The sequence below is a fragment of the Aplysia californica genome, unplaced genomic scaffold, assembly GCF_000002075.1.
Source record: "Aplysia californica isolate F4 #8 unplaced genomic scaffold, AplCal3.0 scaffold00019, whole genome shotgun sequence".
Taxonomy (NCBI): Eukaryota; Metazoa; Mollusca; class Gastropoda; order Aplysiida; family Aplysiidae; genus Aplysia; species Aplysia californica.
This window is the reverse complement of record NW_004797289.1, coordinates 596,034-610,552: the sequence shown is the minus strand read 5'-3', so window position 1 is coordinate 610,552 and position 14,519 is coordinate 596,034. Positions and strand designations below refer to the sequence as shown.

The 14,519-nt window shown below is 39.2% G+C and overlaps 2 protein-coding genes across 2 annotated transcripts in view; both read left to right on the top strand.

The window, feature by feature from the left end:
- The window catches only part of LOC101854064, a gene marked incomplete in the record, with an annotated part of 40,457 nt that extends 33,365 nt beyond the window's left edge, over positions 1 to 7,092 (top strand). The window contains 5 exon segments of the mRNA XM_013086625.2: positions 939 to 1,091; positions 2,418 to 2,505; positions 4,842 to 4,966; positions 5,931 to 6,089; positions 7,010 to 7,092. Of these exon segments, the coding sequence (XP_012942079.2) occupies positions 939 to 1,091; positions 2,418 to 2,505; positions 4,842 to 4,966; positions 5,931 to 6,089; positions 7,010 to 7,092 (608 nt within the window).
- A 211-nt stretch (positions 7,093 to 7,303) lies between these two features.
- LOC118478324 overlaps positions 7,304 to 14,519 on the top strand; it is a 15,533-nt gene continuing 8,317 nt past the window's right edge. The window contains exons 1-3 of the mRNA XM_035971758.1: positions 7,304 to 7,478; positions 9,999 to 10,150; positions 11,310 to 11,468. Coding sequence (XP_035827651.1) covers positions 7,354 to 7,478; positions 9,999 to 10,150; positions 11,310 to 11,468 — 436 coding nt within the window. The 5' untranslated portion in view covers positions 7,304 to 7,353. The remainder of the gene's footprint in view (positions 7,479 to 9,998; positions 10,151 to 11,309; positions 11,469 to 14,519) is intronic.

The following is a 14,519-nucleotide window of genomic DNA, read 5'->3' as shown; positions in this document are numbered from 1 at the left end:
TTTCTCTCTATCTTTTTCTCTATCTATCTATCTATCTATCTATCTATCTATCTATCTATCTATCTATCTATCTATCTATCTATCTGTGCATGTGTCCCGTCTTAGTGTATGAACGTGTGTGTGCGTTCATGTGTGTGTGTATGTGTGTGTGTACGTGTGTGTACGTGTGTGTGCGTGTGTATGTGTGTGTGTGTGTGTGTGTGTGTGTGTGTGTGTGTGTGTGTGTGTGTGTGTGTGTGTGTCACTCTTCTTCCCCCACTTACTCATTCACTCATTCTCTCCTTCACAACCAAAGCTTGAGATGGTAGCATTATGAACTAACACGGGGCATGTACATGAAGTAAAACAGTGAACAGTGAGCTACAAATGTGAGGCTGCGTGGTGGAATCTGGCTCTCGTCAGAATAATCAAAGTGAAGAAACCTGCATTTTTCCGCAGGTTTGTGAATTTTTAACAAATTTTTTTTTTTTTGGCTAAACACCTTTCATGCCCATTAAAGAATTCATTTCTGTGGGGATTTTTCTGAAAAACGTTGATTAAAGGCACAAAAAATGTAAATTTTCAGTTTAAACAGGCTCTTAAGCTAAGGAAATAACTAATCCTTGGCGGCCATTTTCTCACTAATTTTACCTCTGAAAACAGGTGACCCCCACCTCCTTCAATTGCAAATATCTCGACTTGTATTCAAGATAAATGGATACTTTTTTCATCCAAATAAAGACAGGTGAACAAGCTTTAAGATAATACCAATAACTCTACATGCCCAAAAACTGACGATAGCCTGATTCCACAACTCTTCCTCTCAAACATGTTCTAAAATGGGAAATAGTACTCGTTCTAATAAGTGGCTGAGAAACAAACATTGAGATCTAAAGAAACTGATTACAATAATGCAGAAACGACTTTATTTGTACCAAGCTACTTCTTTTTCTCTACAGGTTCTAACCACAACTGGCATTTAGAAAGTACGGCATGTTTTAACGGTTATAGTAATAAAAAACCTAAATCTCAGGAGTACAGAGCTGAAGCCCTCAAAATTGAGTTTGAGTCTGATTATCCTTATCCTAGTTTCAACTTCACATATGGAATCGGTGAGTGATGTTGTTTGTTTGTCAAGCTGTGGAAATTAACCCTTTTCCTGGTAATGTTAATAAACGCTCCACTCCCCTTTTATGAAAATTGTTTTAGCAGCATGTTGAACGCTTCAGCTACAGAAAGGGCTTAGAGTTAGTTATGTTTGAACCGTATCTGTAGCCTTTTTCTTTATTTTGTTTCTTTTTTTTTTCAAAAAGAGAGCCTTGGCTAAACTGTTATTATTAGAATTAAAATGGGGGTATCAGTACTTTGCTTACTCACTCAAATATACACTCATGTCCTAGAGTCAGTACTTCCTTTCTTTTACTCTTTCTGCCCCCTTATACCATGGGGTGTAGATAAAAGATGCTATTATCGGACGTTGGCCAGGTGTGTCGCTGTTTGAATAGTCAGGTTGTTCCTTGGAGGTTCACCTTGACTCGGTCGATCCTTCTTTTTCTTGGCTTTCCTTTTGCCTTGAAGACATCGAATCACGCGCTTTAGGCCATGGAGGCTAGTGGTTGTAGCCCCATTCTCATAACATGTCCAAACCACCTCATTTATTGTTGTCTCTCGATGTATTTCATGCTTGATTCAACGCCCACTTGATGTTATTCGTCAATTTTTTCGTAGCCCAGTCTACTCTTAACGATTTTTGGGGGGAAAAGAAGGATCATGACTGGTCATGAAGAAGTCTGGCGCTGCATTTTTACCAGCAGGTATCTGGTCGAGTTGAACAGGAAAAGGTTAGGTTTTGTTTTGTTAAGTGTTTTACGGCGCTCGCAACACTGCATAAGACCATTCCGCAGCCTTTCTTCTGCTACTCCATGGCTCCTTCTTACTGCTATCTTTCAGCCACACCCCAGATCTTCTGGTAGGAAAGATCTACACCTAGCCTTCTCGGACAAGGGCGAAAAATCTCAGAGGTACCGTGTGCACGTTGTGCACGTTAAAGCTCCCTTGGTGGTCGAAAATCGATAAGAGTAGGCTTCGGCCGCCACCTGGGCGGAATTCAAAATTTCCTACCAAATGAAAATGGTTGATGTATCCCGCGCTCTCATATGACCTTATGCAGTTGCGAGCTCCGCAAAACACATACCAAAACAAACTTCCTGTCAGAGATTTTTAAGAAAATAATTTCCCCGATTCTTGAACGGTGTATATTATTTCTTCCTACCAAATGTATGTGGAGATGCTCTGATTAATCTCACTGCGCACTATATTCCTTCCGGTCGGCTGAATGTAGAGATGTTTTTTTGTTTGTTTGTTGTTGTTGTTTGCTTGGGGTTTTTTTTGCTAATCTCACCGAGTTTGAAAATGTGCATATAACTTCTTCCTATCAGGTGGATGTGTAAATACTTTGATTAATCTCACTGACTATGGAATGAGCTACACCCTTCATAATGTGCTCCCTCCGTGGACGCAGATAAGGTAAGTTTAGTTAGTATTCTTTTTTATAATAATAATATGTTCGCCCCAAAACCTCTTTGGTTTGCCCCAACGACATAACAATAAAATAGATAATGTAGGTGATGGGCTGCTGGGAACCTGCCCTGCAGTGCCTAACCATCATTCCACTGACACTGATGTATACATTATAAGAGCTTGCTTCTCTCAGTTCAGAAATTGTAACTGTAACAAATTTAATGACAGAGAAGTTAATGTAAGTGTTTTCGTCTGTATTTGTAGTATTGTGTAGTTTTAAAAAGGTTTGTGACAGAGCAGTATAAGTAAGTGTTTGTGTTTGTATGACTTGTATTGTTTACTTAGCTTTGGGCAGAACATTTATAATATTTAATAGTACGTAAGTACTAGTGTCTGTTTGTGTAACATTGTTTTCTGAGCTCATGGCAACTTTGGTCATCCACCGAGTTGCTTTGTTTTGGCGTCCATTTTTATTTTTTTTTATTTTTGTTGGGTTGGTTTTTTGGAGGTTGGGTTTTTTAATTTTGTTTTTGTTGTTTGTTGTTGTTGTTTTGGGTTGTTTTTTGTTGCTTTTTTAGGGGGGGGGTTTAACGTTTGAGGAAATGTGACACAGACCAAGCGAACTTGTTGAGAACACAGACAAAGCGAACTTGTTGAGACGAATTGTGATGGAATCAGACACTAGTCAATTTTTTAGACGTTATTAGCATAATCTTAAAGTCTCTTCATTTTCCTCGCTTTGATTTTTTAAAATATTCATCTACCTGAATAGCAGTCGACATATTTGCGACAGGAGGAGGTTGGGGTTGCCTCGTGTCACAGGTAAAACTAGCGAATTAATATTTCCCGCCAAAGTTTGGGGGCCTTCAAAGCTTGAATGTCTTTAAAAACTGCAAATTTTCTTCTTTTTTTTCTGTCATCAACTTTTTTTTCCAAAATAGCAACACAGAAATGTGTTTTTTAAATGGGTATACAAACTTTTAAGCCATAAACAAACAAAAATAGAACGAAAATGTCGGTTTCTCCGATTTCATTATTCTGATGAGCGTTTGATTTCACCACGGTACCGTACGATAAATATGTGCCTTGGAGGATCTGACTCCTCTTCTACCCCTTCCCCCTGTCCTTTTTTCCTGTGCTTTTCGATCATGACCATCTCACAATGGCTTTTAACGCCATAATAATATCATTAAATTGATTTCAATTCTTTCCATGAAATTCTCAATAGTCTCCAAATATAATACTTTCCCGTTTCTCTCTTTTCTTTTCACCATATTTGATTCTTCTTCTTTCTTCCTCGTTCTCGATGACAGCAGTTAGACAGTCAGTCCGATGTCGCGCACAAACGGTGCAGTCCGCTTCAAATCTGAGGGACTGCCATAGAACTTTCTCTCAAGAGGAGTCACAATCTGCCACGTCTGTGTACGAAGGGTGACATAGCGCGGGCAGTGCTGAAGGATATGGTTGGCATCCTCTTGGTCGTGTCCACATTCACAGATCGCGGACTCTCCCACTTTTAATTTAGTGTGCATATGGTGTTTGAGTCTGTCGTGGCCACAACGGAGCCAAAAGATTGTGACCTGGTCTGCTCTATTTAGCATGTAGTAGGGGTCACGTCTGTTATGATTAGGGTGGAATCTTTTCCATCTATTTCTTATGGCAGGTTTTATTGGTGGGTTTTTTATCTGAGAGATCCATGCCATCCTCAAACTGGGTCATTTTGGCTCCTTCTTTGGCTAAGTCGTCTGGTTTTTCATTTCCATGAATGCCACAGTGACCTGGTATCCCCTGCAGGGTTGTGGTAGCTTGGGCGTTTTCCATTTTATTTATTTGATAATTTTCCGGCATTCACAACAGTAACTTAAGTCTTAGCTTATATCATGCGGTATCAATACCCCTAGAAGATGGGCTAAATGCTAGGCATTTTGGTGAAATCAGGCACTCGTCAAAGTAATGAAATCGAAGATACCAGCATTTTCCTGCCGACTTTATAATTTTTATCCAACTTTGTGCTTTTTTACTCAACACCTTTATGTCCATCAAAAAACACATTTCTGTGTGGATTTTACTGAAAAGGTGATAAAAAGCACAGAAATATTAACTTTCAGTTTCCAAGGACTCTGAAGCAATGTAAGTCATCAAACTTAAGTGTCATTTTCTCACTTATTTTACCTCTGAAACCAGGCGACCCTCACGTCCTCCAATCGCAAGTATCACGAATTCTATTCAAGACAAGTGTGTACCCGTATTTGTTTTTCCATGCCCAAAAATTGACAAGCGCCTGATTCTATTGCGTCGTGACACAAGTAAGTATTTTTCTGTTTGCTTTTTGTCTTCGGCAGGAGAGATTGTCTCTTCAGAGTGATAACGGAACCAAGTCACGTGATACGTGTCAGTTTTGATAAACTTTCTCTCAACCAGGACAACACTCACTATTGCGGCGATAATTTCTTTACAGTCACTGATAGTAAGTTTGGATACTTTGGTACACAATTGTAAATGTATTGCGTCCCTATCAACACACTTTTGAACATTTATTTGTGAGGCAGCGTGGTGGAATCAGGCTCTCGTCAATTTTTGGGCATGTAGAGTTATTGGTATCATCTTAAAGCTTGTTCATCTGTCTTTATTTGGATGAATTAAGTATCCATTTATCTTGAATACAGGTTGAGATATTTACGAAAGAAGGAGGAGGGGGTCACCTGTTTTCAGAAGTAAAATTAGTGAGAAAATGGCCGTTAAAGGTTAGTTATTTCCTTAGCTTAAGAGTCCGTGGTAACTGAACATTTACATTTTCTGTGTTTTAATCAACGTTTTTCAGAAAAATCCATACAGAAATGAACTCTTTAATGGGCATGAAAGGTGTTGAGCCAAAAAACAAAAATTTAATAAAATTTCACAAACCTGTGGAAAAATGCAAGTTCCTTCATTTTGATTATTTTGACGAGAGCCTGATTCCACCACGCTGCCTCACATTTGATTTAGGGGGCAGGAAACTTGTAATCATAAGATCAGGTGTCAACCTTCGTGATCTAACACATTCACAATAATACTATCTCCAAATAAAAAGTTTGCGGACCGTTAAAGGATGCCGCTGATGGATATAGCTTTTTGTCTTTCCCTGTGTTGCTTCTGTTTCTATCTTCACACGTTGCATTTAGTGTGGTTTGTTGGTGGGTGCTCTGATACGGTTTGCTCCTTTTTTCTTATCGAACATTTATCGCCTTGATTTCTCTTCCTTCGTTTGTTTTTTTTTATTTAAATTTATTTGTTACCCTCTAGTAACACCACTAATCTTCGACATTTATATGACTTAATTGTATTGCAAATGCTGTGAAATAATTACTAAACCTGAAGCGGTCGTTGATCGTTATCGTGTCTCTTTACTCGAACAAACTCTAAAGAAACAGTTTCCTTTCTTCTGAAAACAGAGTGCGACAATGGGAACTCCCTCGGAAAGTCCTGTGGGGCAATCAAAGAGAAAACCAGCGTCACCAGCTTGGGAAATGTGATAGTAATTAGACTGCATACCGAAATTAGCACAAGTATGGACATTGTTTATAACTTTACCCTTACCGCTGTTCCTCGAGGTAAGTTAAAGCGTTTGTAGTTTCATTATAGAAAGTTTTAGTGGTTAATAATTAATTGAAGAACCACGCATTTCAAAATCCAATTTGGTTTTACTAGTAAATTTGCCAACTGTTAATTTTGATACGTTCCTTTAAAAAGTAGCATTTCATAGTCGAATAATTTGATATTGTGAACTGCTATTTTCGTGTGTTTTGCTCTAACGTGGGCTCTAGTCCCGTTACCCATTGTTATTTAGCTCAAATGTATGTGGTACCAGTACTAAAAACAGAACATTTTCTTTTTTTTTTTTATCCACTCAATTACTTTCTGAGAAATCTGAAAAATCTGTGAAAAGGAAGCTTAAATGCTTAAATTTAAAATAATAAATGTATGCTGAAAAATCTATATCACATAACACCAAAAAAAAGCAGTGCCCAGACATGGCTAGTATAACGTTGTCCACTTTTATGCCTGGATGTGTGTGTGTGTGTGTGTGTGTGTGTGTGTGTGTGTGTGTGTGTATGTGTGGTCGGATGTGTGTATGTATGTGTGTTTGTGTGTGTATGTGTATGTGTGTATTGGTGTGTGTGTGTGTGATTGTAAGTCACAGTGTATGTGTGTATATTTGCATATGTGTATAGATGCATTGATATGGGTATGTACGTTAGTGTGTATATATTATGCTTGTTTGAGTGTATGTGTTAGCACGTATGTGTTTGTCTGTGTGTGTGCGTGTGTGTATGTGTGTGTGTGTGTGTGTGTGTGTGTGTGTGTGTCTGTGTGTGTGTGTTAAAATAGATGTATGTGTGTGGATGTGTGTTTGTATACGGATGTGTATATGTTTATACGAGAGCACGAGTGAACATTCGTGTATGTGTGCATGCATGTTGTCGTATGAATGTGGAAGGAGTTAATCTCCCAATATCTTGTTTTGTTCCAGATCCGTGTACCCAGAGACGTTTTGTATATGCCCGAGACAGGCGCCAAAAGATGGACTATTACCCTTCTGATTCTGGAAAGTAAGACTGATGTTCGTGCGTGCGTGCGCGTGTGTGTGTGTGTTTGTCTATGTGCATGTGTGTGCGTGTGTGTGTGTGTGTGTGTGTGTGTGTGTGTGTATGTGTGTGTGTATGTGTGTGTGTGTGTGTGTGTGTGTGTGTGTGTGTCTGTGTGTGTGTGTTAAAATAGATGTATGTGTGTGGATGTGTGTTTGTATACGGATGTGTATATGTTTATACGAGAGCACGAGTGAACATTCGTGTATGTGTGCATGCATGTTGTCGTATGAATGTGGAAGGAGTTAATCTCCCAATATCTTGTTTTGTTCCAGATCCGTGTACCCAGAGACGTTTTGTATATGCCCGAGACAGGCGCCAAAAGATGGACTATTACCCTTCTGATTCTGGAAAGTAAGACTGATGTTCGTGCGTGCGTGCGCGTGTGTGTGTGTGTTTGTCTATGTGCATGTGTGTGCGTGTGTGTGTGTGTGTGTGTGTGTGTGTGTGTGTATGTGTGTGTGTATGTGTGTGTGTGTGTGTGTGTGTGTGTGTGTGTGTGTGTGTGTGTGTGTGTTTTCCAGTCTCTTTAAGTCATGATTTTCTCTGAAGAGACAGTGGCGTCTGTGGTGTCGCAGTTAGGTTCTTCGCTGTTGCGTGCAGAAAATGGGAGTTTAATTGGTCGCTTTTAAAGACAAGCGGGCTCACCCAGATATCGGGGGTTTCCAGAAATCTTGATTTAATATACAGGGTGATCATAAAAAACTGTACAACTTGTTTTGTAAATGTCTTCCTCCATACTGAATTTTTGCGTTTTGAACATAACATTTGGAAGCCAAATGGAATTTGTCTGATATTCAGTTTAGACAAGTCCATTGAATGGTTTTGCTCTATATGGTGCATTAACAAAAACAACCCATTTTCAACCTGTCGCCATTTTCATGGCATGACGCACCAGTTTGCATTGGCCCACCCCTAAAAGTTGCAACAATCGCGCCATATTGCAAGCTATAGCAGTCTAACAAGTCAACAGAAGTCTGCAGATATTATTCTTTTTAAATTTCGTTTGCCTACCGAGATCATGGTTACGTTTAGTAAAGAGCAGAGAGCTTTTTGTATTGAACATTACCTCTCCGCAAACTCACCATCTTTGACCTGTCATAAGTTCTGAGCACGGCATGGAGAAAATGTTTAGGTTACCATATTAAGTCCTTTGGCTTCATGAGTAGAGAAGTTCCGTCAGTTTGGATCTATAGCGAATCAGAACTGAAAAGTTCTTTGAAAATGACCCCTTCAAATCGAACACGTACCATGCCCAGCCCTTTAAACGTCATCAGGGTGCAGATTTCAGTAGTTGAGTCCCATGAGACGTCGGTCCGTAGACGATCTGCAGCTAGGAATTTCGTACACCTCAACAGTCTGCATTCTATTGGCAGATCTGAACCTACGACTGCATGTGCCATTTCCATTTTCGCTAGGCCGAGATGGCTTAGATCAGAGCATGGCAATGTCTTCATGATTTCTCGATTGTCTTGAAAAGCAGGATCATTTCCTCGATGACATTTGGTTTAGTGCAAAGCCCACTTTTACCCTGCGAGATATGTTAACTCCAAAAATTCTGTCTATTGGGCATTCCACTCCCTATTGTCTCTAGAAGCCAGTTTCATACTGAATATGTACAGTGTATATGGCTTTAAACACTCATCATAGTTTAGCAGGTCCTTGTGTTTGGGCGCCATTGAACATTTCGAACGACAAATGTGTCGAGTCCAAAGGAGAGCACTGCTTCTAGGAATTTCAGAAACAAATCGTTTTGTTTTGTTTACTCTGTAAAATAAATTAAATATTGTTTAAAAACAAAGAGAAAGTAAAGAAAAAGGTCAACCAATTTTTTCACGACTTCCTTGACAAGATTTATTTAAATTGGTGAACTTTGCATTTTGGGGTGTTTTTTTCTTCAAGCCATTTCCTTTTCCAAAATAAGTTTCTTTTTCGTGAATTTTATGTGAAACAAATTGCTTTTGAATGAATAATGTCTGTTCCAAATTAAAGCATTCTCGGACAATTTTTGTGCGAGATATTCAGAATAAAAGTTGTACACTTTTTTGGGGGGATCACCCTGTACGAAAAACGTTAAAGTTATTTTTTTTTCAAATTATGTAGTTGGTAGGCCCCTCGATCACAAAAACGGCCTTATCTCAAAACCTATTTGAGATATCCGAAAAAATATTTAAAAACATTTTCATCAGAAAACGTCATTCTTTGCTGAAATGCAATAAACTAAAATATTTTTTAAACTGGACATATGGATCCTTTTCTCAGGCAGACATAGAAATGTGCTTGTAAATTAATAAACTGATGCCAATATGTATCGGGATTATCGTTAGTTTCATTTTCATTTTGTCAATTGCGCTTAACTGGTGGTAGCAGGGCGTCATTGTAGGTCATATTTCTTTTCTTTCCACCTGCTGTTTCCGTCGGTAAGTCTTAACAAATTATTTTGCTTACACTAAACACCAATATTATTATGTCAATTTGTTTCTCATTGCTCAAACCAACAAACTTTGACCGCTCAGCTCAGCGGTGATACAAGATAAAATAATAAGATAAGATAAGTCTTTATTGTCCAGATTCTGGCACATTGGTTTGGTATTTCACCACGTACACACCTACACACACACCCACACACACACACACACACACACACACACACACACACACACACACACACACTCATACGTCATCTCCTCCACACACACACCTGTACATAGCAATAAAGAAAAACAGTATGCTTGCACTCACAAACAGGCTCACAATCACAAGCAAAATACAAATGAACTATAATTATTACCAATAAATAATAGTGTTATGTTATATGCATAATCATTATTCTGATTGTAATCTAATGATATTCTGATACTGCATGCTTTGAAGGTCGTGTGAGACATGGGTTATTCGCAACACTGACAGCAGCAAGTACATCAACTTTCAACTAGACACGACCGAATTTCGCATTGGTTTTCTTTACGAGTCGTGCCCAGGTGTCCAAATTTCTATGGAGGAATATGAGATCCCTTTTATACAAGGTATGCATACACGGTAATCTATGTAAGCTGGGGTGGTAATGGTGTCACATTTTTTGCAGTGGAGCTCCATGTATCCTGATATTTTGGTACGTTATAATTTTGTTTGGAATTTCATTACTTATGTCATGAGGCCAGGGTCTATAAGGTTTTTACTGGAATTTCTGGGACTGATTGTTGGAGGGAGGGTGTTTATGCATTAACTTTTCCAGTTTTCTTTACGGCGCTCGCTACTGCATAAGGTCATTTGAGCGCGCAGGACTCGTTGAGCATTTTCAGTCTGGTAAGAATTAACTTTGAATTTTGCTCGGGTGGCGGCCCAGGCCTACTTTTATCGATTTTGGACCACCAAGGGATATTTCATGTTCGCAACTTGCACACGTGACCCCCGCCATTTTTCGCCCTTATCCGAGAAGGTTAGGTGTGTTAGATCTTACCTACCATAAGGTCAAGGTTGTGGCAGTAAGAAGGAGAAAGGCTGCAAAAGGAGCCAGGAGCCCAGATGAGGGGGCAAAGGGGGTGAGGGGGTGGGGGCAGAAAGTGAAGACAAACAGACGATAGAATATTGTTAGAAGGCAAGAAAGTATGGGAAAGAAGAACATTTTAGATTCTGGATTCGAACCCGGGGCATATTGAATGAGAGGCAAACACTTTAAACTCTAGACCACGAGAACAACACCCCCACGTTTTAATTTTGTTATGAACTTGATAACAAAAGGCAGGAGGCTAGAGTCCATAACTTTTATCCTGGGATTTCTGAGACTGACGGTTAGAGGAGACGAGTTTGTGTTTACACATTTAAGTTTTCAAAGGGACGAAAAGAGTAAAAACAGAAATTCTAAACACAGAGTTATAGTATGGGTCTTGAGTTTGAGATTAATGGTTCAGAATAGATCTACAACGTGAATGTTTATTTTCAAACAAAAATATCTTACATACCAGTGTGTTTTCTTGTGACTTATTTTGCTGGCGCCAGCATTTTGTGTTGAATGATAGTTACTATTTGCTATAAGCCTTATTCCTATACTTTGTGCCATAATTTGTAGTTTGCGAATATGGCATACAAAAATAGATACTGACAACTACCATTAGAGTCTTGTAAATGCTGTTAAATTTCGTTTTAAATACGTTTATTGTTCCCTTTTTTATCTTATCCTTACAGGTACCAGAGTTCATCTAAACAGACTTAACGGCTACAAAATCTCTTCCCATTCAACCAATGGTTCAGTGGGGAAATCATTGATCATTGAGTTTACAGTTCTGCCACATTTCAGAAGCCAAGGTTTCATTGGGTTTTTCCAGCTCAAGGACTCAGCTCAAGGTAGGCTAGATGGTAATAAATAACAAACGAATAACATTTGATTGATCCCTGTGGGGAAATTTGAAATCACAATGGCATACATACATACATACATACATACATACATACATACATACATACATACATACATACATACATACATACATACATACATACATACATACATACATACATACATACATACATACATACATACATACATACATACCTACTTACCTACCTACTTACCTACCTACTTACTTACCTACCTACCTACGTACCAACCTACCTACCTACCTACCTGCCTGCCTGCCGGCCTGCCTACATACATACCTACCCGCATACCTACTTTCCTACATACCTACCTACCTACCTACCTACCTACCTACATATCTACCGACCTACCTACCGACCTACCTCCCCTACCTACCGACCTACCTACATACTTACCTACCTACATACCTACTTACCTACTTACCTACCTACCTACCTACCTACCTACCTACCTACCTACCTACCTACCTACCTACCTACCTACCTACCTACCTACCTACCTACCTACCTACCTACCTACCTACCTACCTACCTACCTACCTACCTACCTACCTACCTACCTACCTACCTACCTACATACATACATACATACATACATACATACATACATACATACATACATACATACATACATACATACATACATACATACATACATACATACATACATACATACATACATACATACATACATACATACATACATACATACATACATACATACATACATACATACATACATACATACATACATACATACATACATACATACATACATACATACATACATACATACATACATACATACATACATACATACATACATACATACATACATACATACATACATAGAATTACATACACACATAAATACGTAATAAGAATTACATACACACATAAATACGTAATTAGAATTACATACATACATAAATACATACTTTGAATTACATACATAAATACATAATTAGAATTACATACATAAATACATAATTAGAAATGTATAAATACATAAATACATACCTAAATACTCAATATTACACCAAAAGAGAACAATTTCACAAACATGCCATTACTGATCAACTCTGTGCAGCGCCCTATTTTGTTTTAGCGTGGGTTATCGTGTTTATCACTGTGGCTGTAGCGAATTTACAACAGAGCCTGGGAACAAAGAAAATGCCCAGAAGACTGGCAGAAAGCCATTGTGGTACCATTATGGGGGGGGGGGGGAGGCAACAAACTCGACTGCACAACATATAGAGGCATCTCATTGGTAAGCCACTCAGGAAAAATATATGCAAAGACATTAGAGCAGCGCATAAGACCTATTGTAGAGAGAAATCTGAGCTTTTGGGTTCCGATTGTATGGACACAATAACGCAAGACGCAAACCAAAGCCCAGAAAGCCTAAATGAATTTCTGTTCGCAGACGACCAATGTCTTATTCATCATGACCAACAAAGCCTCCAAAATCACACTACCGAACTCAACAACACCTGTGAGAAATTCAACATGAAAATAAGCACATCAAAAACAGAAGTTAAGAAAGTGAGCCGAAACCATAGTCCCATGAACATCCATGATATCTTGGCAGCACTTTTTCTGAAGACGGGTCCATAGACAGAGAAATATAGATGCAAACTCAAAAAGCCAACGCTGTCACCTACCAGCTCGCACCCCTCCTATCTCATTCAAACATCTCCATGGACACAAAGAGATAGCTTATCACCCCAATATTCATACCAACATTATGTTATCAGTGCCAGACCTGGACCTTAAGCAAAACCGATGAAAGCAAAATCACCACATGCGAAATGAAGTCTCCGCATAACCCTTAACATCACAAACGAGACAGGCAGAGAAATGAAGAAGTAAGAGAAGCTATCGGTACTGAGTTCTACCTGCGTTACATAGAAAGACAAAGGATAAAATGGTTTGGCCACCTGTTACGCATGTCACCTGACCAGCCAGCCTCGAGAGCCCACAACACCAAGCACTCATACTATAAAGGAAGAGGAAGGCCACGCAAAAGGTGGATCGAGGGTGTCAAGGAAACTCTTAGAAAACATAACATCACAACAGAAAGAGCTGCGGAGCTGGCCTCTCTCCTCGACGCTTAACGGCAACAGAAAGTAAGTATCGTGTTTTTGCTCAACGGGACACCCCAGTGACCACAAATCTAAACCCCATGTCACCAAAACTTACTTGACATAACTTTGAGTTGGAACTTACTACTCATTTAGCCATTGGGGCCCCCGAATTTGATATGACAGAATCGTGATAGAGTTTGAAGTCGTTGAGAGGGGAGTGTTAATTCTGTCATCATTAACTCTTTCCCTACAACACCATTTCATTCACTATGATGGAGTCATTCAGCGACAAGTGCTTTTCCTGTCTTACTGTAATCACCACAGGTATACGTTCTTTTACAGTTTTAAAGAAATGCAAATGTGTTACACAGTTCAAATAATAAAGAAGTGGAGCGTGGAAGAGTAAACTATGAAAGTTTAAAGATTCCAGAGTGGAAGAGATTAAGAATTTGTTGAGCTACGAACTGTGGCCTATGGTATCTAAATGTCGTTCATAGTAAGGAAAGAAGCAGTTTTCCTCCTCCGTCGAACTGGCACGCCCTATGTAGGCATCGGCGGTCTAGTAATTAGGCTCCCTGACTCTCAACCGTAAGGTTCTGGGTTCGAATCCCGTCAGGGGCTCGACGATGTGTCCTTGGAAAAGGCACTTTACATGAATTTTCTTCACTTCACTTAGGTGGCATTGGTTACCCAGCTATAGACAGCCTAAGATAGTGTCAGCTTATAAGTGCTTGAGAGCGTGCAATCCGCAGCTTGCTCTGCATGCTTCCTTGGGAGCTGAGAATGTTTCTGAGTGTTCTTGGTTCTGCTGGGATAATAACAGTTGTAAAGGACATACAGCGTGTTGTAGAGCGTGGATATGTGCTAAATAAAGTAGTAATAGTAATAGCAGTAGTAGTAGTAGTAGTAGTAGTAGTAGTAGTAGTAGTAG